A 6,663-nucleotide genomic window follows, 5' to 3' on the forward strand; every position below is an offset into this window, starting at 1 on the left:
ATATATATAAAGAATCACATTGAATTAAGTTTGCAGTCTGATAATGCAATCATGTATTTGAAGGACCAATATATATATATATATATATATATAAAGAATCACATTGAATTAAGTTTGCAGTCTGATAATGCAATCATGTATTTGAAGGACCAATATATATATATATATATAAAGAATCACCAAAGAATCCAAAGCCAAAGAATCACGATAAGCTGTTTTATATGCTTAACTGCGTTAATTATATCAAACTCACTAACGTGCGCCAATGAAAAGCAAAGCTTCGCGGTCCCTTTAAGTCTGTAAACCGGAAGTACGTCAGCATCACCGGCAAGCGTACAGATTCTCTTCCGGCCTGTGAGCCTAGGCTGCGAGCGTGGATTCTTATCTGTGCTCTTAAAATATTTAATAAAATGAGTGTCCCGGCGTTTATTGACGTAACGGAGGAGGATCAGGTATCTTTGAATAGCTCATAAGCATTTTTGCGCTATTAAACACGTATTTCAGCAAAGTAAACGCATTTTTGCATAAGCATGCTTGTAGATGCTAACATCTGTTAGCCTTTAGCTGATCTCAGTACAACGAATTGGTACAGTAATAATCAACTTGACCGATTATATTTGTGCGTTTGTATGATTTCACTTGTTTTGAGATGGGCTCTGTGTTATTTGATTGCATTGCGGTAGAAACTCGGTTTCTTAGATGTCAGCGGGCTATTGGGAATCAATAGTCTCGTATCCGCTGTTGTTATTGACAACAGACATTTCACAACCCACTAATATTACACAGATTGTAACCTACTGTGTCTGTCACTTTTTGGGAATATGATTTTGTTACTATAAGAGCTGGCTTAATTTTTTGGTTGTCATTCATTTGTAGGCGTCAGAGCTTCGGGCCTATTTGAAAGCTAAAGGAGCTGAGATCTCTGAGGAGAATTCAGAAGGAGGCCTGCACGTCGATCTGGCACAGATCATTGAAGCCTGTGATGTCTGCCTCAAAGACGATGACAAAGGTATGACATAACTGAAGTTTGAGCTTTAAAGCATGTACACTGCTGTTCGAAAGTTTGGGATCAGTAAGATTTGTAATGGTTTTTAAAAGAAGTCTCTTCTGCTCATCATAGCTGCATTTATTTGATCAGAAATACAGGAAAAAAATAGTAATATTGGGAAATACTGCATTTTAAAATAATGAATTTCAGTTTTAATATACAAAGCTGTATTTTCAGCATCATTACTCGTAGTCTTTTTCTGTGCCACATGATCCTTCAGAAATCATCCTAATATGCTGATTTAATATCAATGTTGGAAACTGTTGTGCTGCTTCAATTTTTTTTTGGAACCTGTGATACTTTTTTCAGGATTCTTTGATTAATAAAAAGTTAAAAAGAACAGCATTTATTCAAAATAGAAATCTTTTTTTTTAACAATATACACTACCGTTCAAAAGCTTGGGGTCAGTATTTTTTTTTTTTTTTTTTTTAAAGAAATATAGGGTTTTATTCAGCAAGGATGTGTTAAATTGATAAAAAGTGATAGTAAAGACTTATATTGTTAGAAAAGATTTATATTTTAAATAAACACTGTTCTTTTTACCTTTATTCATCAAATAATCCTGAAAAAAGTATCAAAGTTTCCAAAAAAATATTAAGCAGTACAACTGTTTCCAACATTGATAATAAATCAGCATATTAGAATGATTTCTGAAGGATCATGTGACATTGAAGACTGTCGTAATAGCTGATTTATTTTATTAAAATTAGATTTTGAAGTATATTAAAATAGAAAACCATGATTTTAAATGGTAATAATATTTTACAATATTACAGTTTTTTTTCTGTATTTTTGGTTAAATAAATGCGGGCATGATGAGCAGAAGAGACTTCTGTAAAACACATTAAAGATCTTACTGATCCCGAACTTCTGTATCATGCGACGATTTACAAGAACATTTTCAAGCGCTCTTGTGTTCCTCTGCAGATGTGGAGAGTGTGATGAACAGCATCGTCTCCCTGTTGCTGATTCTGGAGACGGAGAAACAGGAAGCTCTCATTGAGAGTTTATGTGAGAAGCTGGTGAAGTTTCGTGAGGGTGAGCGGCCCTCGCTCAGGATGCAGCTGTGAGTGCTTTCACTGTATTATTGAACTGAATCTCTTTTTTTCTCGCCTTGTGTAGTTGTTTTAATTAAACTCTTCGTTTTAGCTTGAGCAATCTGTTCCATGGTATGGATGAGAACACACCAGTGAGGCACACTGTGTACTGCAGTCTGATTAAAGTGGCGGCCACCTGCAATGCCATTTCATTCATACCTACAGACCTGGACCAGGTACGGACATCAGCGCAGTGTCAAAAATAATCATAGTATTTCCTTTCCTGCTTTTAAAATGCATCCCAAGATATTTAAGTGAGTCTCACAAAAACAACCAAGAAATGTCCAGCTCATATTTCACTTAATAATTAACACAAAGTGAAAAATTAAGCCTTTGTGAGATTAACCTGAATAGCCAACGTTAGCTTTAACCCTCAAACTGCTCGTTTCTCTTCGTATTTATGTAATTAGGAAACAATTCCCAGTATGATTGATGTTTTGTGTTCTGTGCAGGTGCGCAAGTGGATCACAGACTGGAATCTAGATACAGAGAAGAAACACACTTTGCTCCGTCTGGTGTATGAAGCACTGGTCGACTGTAAGAAGAGGTACCTACCCCTTTGTGTTTTAGGTCCGCTTGTGGTTTTTGCTTATTTGACCTTTACACTCTTGTCTTTCAGTGAAGCTGCAGCCAAAGTGATGGTGGAGTTACTGGGCAGTTACACAGAGGACAATGCTTCACAAGCCCGAGTGGATGCGCACAGGTATGACCTTCTCTTGTCAGTTCTCAGTTTTGATCTCCTGTTGTCTGTCTTAGTGATTTACACATATGCTCTGTTCTCCCAGGTGCATCGTCCGTGCCCTGAAAGACCCAAACAGCTATCTGTTCGACCATCTCCTGGCTTTGAAACCAGTGCGTTTCCTGGAGGGAGAACTCATCCACGATGTAAGAAAATATATTATATAATATAAACTAGGGATGTCAATTTTCGATCATTTCCATGATCAATCGTCGTTTAAATTAACGATCAATTAATCGATTAATCGTTAACTTTAATGCAGCAAAATGCGTCTATTGCAGCAGCACGCAGTCACCAGCGTGACAGGATGTGTAAAAGCCACTCAAAAAAAACCCCGCTTTCTCACCCAAATTAAAGGGGTTTTAGTCTGAATAAAATGCTAGTAGCAGGATTGTAAAATGAATAGATGTGATTATGATCATTTGATAAAATTATTGGAAATTTAATGTTGCATGCTTATTATTCTTACATTTAAATGACATTTACTGTCATCTAACATTCACTTAAAGTTCATCTTTAAAATCACCAATTTAATGAAACCGTTAAATGTAATCTAGTAAATCTCAAAATGAAAACCCATTTTACTACTGAAAATTATAAAGTGTAAATTGTTTATTTTTTCACGATTTAAACAAAATAGTAGATCATTTTAATTTTAATAGTCTATTTCGGTTATCAGCCATAACATGAAAATGATTATTAGTTCATTGTTATCGGGCAGAATTTTAGTATCTGTGCATCAATAAATCACATTACTTGTCATATTCAAAATACATATTTTGCTGGTAATCTATATTATTTTTTAAAAGTTGACTGATATGTTTTTAATGGCCAGTACCTGAATCTAGAGAGCAAGGTGACCAATGGCCGTAATATAATACTGATATATAATGCAGATATGTAATACAACATATTGCCAAATTTGTTTGACTTTCTTCAGTGAAACATAAAAGAAGATATGTTGACTAATACAATGGAACCAAAATATCTTCTTTTATGTGCAACAGAAGAAAGTAGCCTACGTCATACAGTAAATTTGGAACAATATGAGGATGATTAAATTATGGTTGAATTTTCATTTTTGGGTGAACTACCCCTTTAATTCACTGAAAATATTAAAAATGTGGATAAAGATGTCAGCTGATTTTGAAATGAATTAATACAGATTAGGGATGTCAATTTTCGACCATTTCCATGATCGATAGTCGTTTAAATTAACGATAAAATAATCGATTAATCGTTAACTTTAATGCAGCAAAATGTGTCTATTGCAGCAGCACGCAGTCACCGGCATGACAGGATGTGCAAAAGCCACTCAAAAAACCCCCGCTTTCTCACCCAAATTAAAGGGGTTTTAGTCTGAATAAAATGCTAGTAGCAGGATTGTTAAATGAATAGATGTGATTATGATCATTTGATAAAATTAAGAGAGCGCGCCGTACGTTTGAGATCATTTTACTTTGTTGACTGTTTCCTATCCCATCACGGAGACCGCTGAACGCGCCTCTTTAAATGGTTTCGTGGTGCTCGTTGTTGTATTTTAAAACACAACTGCAATGTTTTCAACTGACATTATGGCAATAAAAATAAAATGATCCCAAACGTAACTGTGGCGCGTGTGGCTGTGCTGCGCAGTCAGTGAACCGCTTCCATCGGCGCTGCTGCAGCAAAACACACTGTTGCTAACATCAAACATTATCATGCGAGTATTATGACCAGTACTTAATTTGATCCTGCTGGATCCTGTTCCGGAAAATGTCTCATACGTCATCCGCCCGGAGCTGCTTCTGTGTACAACAGTGAGCGCAAGCTAGATTAAAGTGATTATTACGTTTTGAATATGGATATTTTTCTTACAAAAACGCATCGATTCGCTACAGGAGGCCTTTGTCCACAACCCCCCCCCCGGAGCCATATGAGGCACTTTTTTATGGATGGGCGCTTTTTATTTAACTTCCTTTGGACTAATGCATGCAACACCCGCTGAGTGGCATTAAACAGCTTGAAAGATCAAAGACAATTTTTAATATAACTCCGACTGGATTCATCTGAAAGAAGAAAGTCATATACACCTAGGATGACTTGAGGGTGAGTAATTTATGGGCTAATTTTCATTTTTGCGTGAACTAACCCTTTAAGTTGTTTTCAAAAGCTCTGACTAAAATCCTTCTTTCTTCTTCCAGCTCTTGACTATCTTTGTCAGTGCAAAGCTTGCTGCTTATGTGAAGTTTTACCAGAGCAACAAAGACTTCATTGAGTCTCTCGGTGAGTACAGTCTGAACGTCTTTACATGATTCAGTCATGACTGACACTCTAATAAACAAAAATGCAAAGTACACATAATGTTGAGATTTAATTAGATTGAACCACTTTTATAATAAGGAAGAAAAAAAATTCAACTTTTCACTTTATCCGCTTATCCTTAATTTTGATACCTTACAATACTGTATGAATTAAGAATATTAATAGTGTTAATATTATAGTACTTTTATATATAGATAGATAAAACAATAATTATAACACATTTATATGCTTATTATACACATGTTCTTAATATCAAATGAAGATCTACCATTATGCACCAAACAAGCATATACATTATTTATTAATATTTTATATTTTGTTACATTATTACTTGTATAGTTTTATTTTGTTCTATTCAACCATTTTTTAATTTGTATAAAAGAAAAAGGCTTTTATTTTGTACTGTGGTTTATCTAGTATAACTGTAACTTTTAAAGCTGTTGTTAATTAGCATTGAAGAGTGTTGCATCATATTTAAAATAACATTTAATAAAATGTTGCTTGTTTTCTCTGAATTGCTGCTCATCTTTTATTTGTTTTTAAATGCACTGGAGTGTTGAGCACAGGCTCACACGCGTGTCTGTTATCTGTGGTGTCACTGGGCCGGTGGAATTTGAGTCTCAGCAGTTTTGGTTCTTTTAAAAGGCAAACGTTAATTAGAGCAGGATCCTCCCTGCCATTGACCAGCAACAGCCAATTCAGACCAGTCCTGAAGAAGTGTTGATCTAACAGTGAGCTGTTCACCCGCTGCACCTCCCTCTGAACCCTAAAGGAAACGGCTCACTGACCTTCTTCTCATTTTGATTCTTTTTTTAATTAACATAAACAGATTGTCTGTTGAGAGGGTGAAACTGAATATTTATGGTCTACGTCAGCATCTTCTTCACCTACATCCAATAACATCTTAATAGAGTGCAACAGTGACTGCTCAATTTTTCAGCATATTTTTCCCTTTTTTTTTCTCCATCAGAAGCTTTGTAAATTATAATTAAAAAAAATATTGATTATTAAAAAAAGATTATTAATTGCCTGAAGTCAGTGTCTATAAAATATGCTTATTTTTATGAATATTTAAATATATAATTTAATTTCCTTTATTCATAATGCCAGGGAATGTAATTTTTGCAATATATTAAAAAAGTTAATAAATTTATAAATGTATCAAAATGTTTAAAAAAAAATAATAATCCAATGTGCTACTGTAAAATTTCAAACTATATATTTTTTTAAATAAATATATTATATTTATATATTATAAATATACAGTGGGTACGGAAAGTATTCAGACCCCCTTAAATTTTTCACTCTTTGTTATATTGCAGCCATTTGCTAAAATCATTTGAGTTAATTTTTTTTCCTCATTAATGTACACACAGCACCCCATATTGACAGAAAAACACAGAATCGTTGACATTTTTGCAGATTTATTAAAAAAGAAAAACTGAAATATCACATGGTCCTAAGTATTCAGACC

The 6,663-nt window shown here is 34.4% G+C and overlaps 1 protein-coding gene across 1 annotated transcript in view; it reads left to right on the plus strand.

Annotated features, from left to right (window-relative positions):
- Positions 1 to 311: 311 nt before the first annotated feature.
- Positions 312 to 6,663, plus strand: part of LOC107670641 (eukaryotic translation initiation factor 3 subunit M-like) — a 7,927-nt gene continuing 1,575 nt past the window's right edge. The window contains exons 1-8 of the mRNA XM_016463315.1: positions 312 to 452; positions 877 to 1,009; positions 1,977 to 2,115; positions 2,199 to 2,322; positions 2,599 to 2,693; positions 2,766 to 2,849; positions 2,932 to 3,031; positions 5,069 to 5,150. Coding sequence (XP_016318801.1) covers positions 411 to 452; positions 877 to 1,009; positions 1,977 to 2,115; positions 2,199 to 2,322; positions 2,599 to 2,693; positions 2,766 to 2,849; positions 2,932 to 3,031; positions 5,069 to 5,150 — 799 coding nt within the window. The 5' untranslated portion in view covers positions 312 to 410. The remainder of the gene's footprint in view (positions 453 to 876; positions 1,010 to 1,976; positions 2,116 to 2,198; positions 2,323 to 2,598; positions 2,694 to 2,765; positions 2,850 to 2,931; positions 3,032 to 5,068; positions 5,151 to 6,663) is intronic.

The sequence above is a fragment of the Sinocyclocheilus anshuiensis genome, unplaced genomic scaffold, assembly GCF_001515605.1.
Source record: "Sinocyclocheilus anshuiensis isolate Anshui unplaced genomic scaffold, SAMN03320099.WGS_v1.1 scaffold140, whole genome shotgun sequence".
Classification (NCBI taxonomy): Eukaryota; Metazoa; Chordata; class Actinopteri; order Cypriniformes; family Cyprinidae; genus Sinocyclocheilus; species Sinocyclocheilus anshuiensis.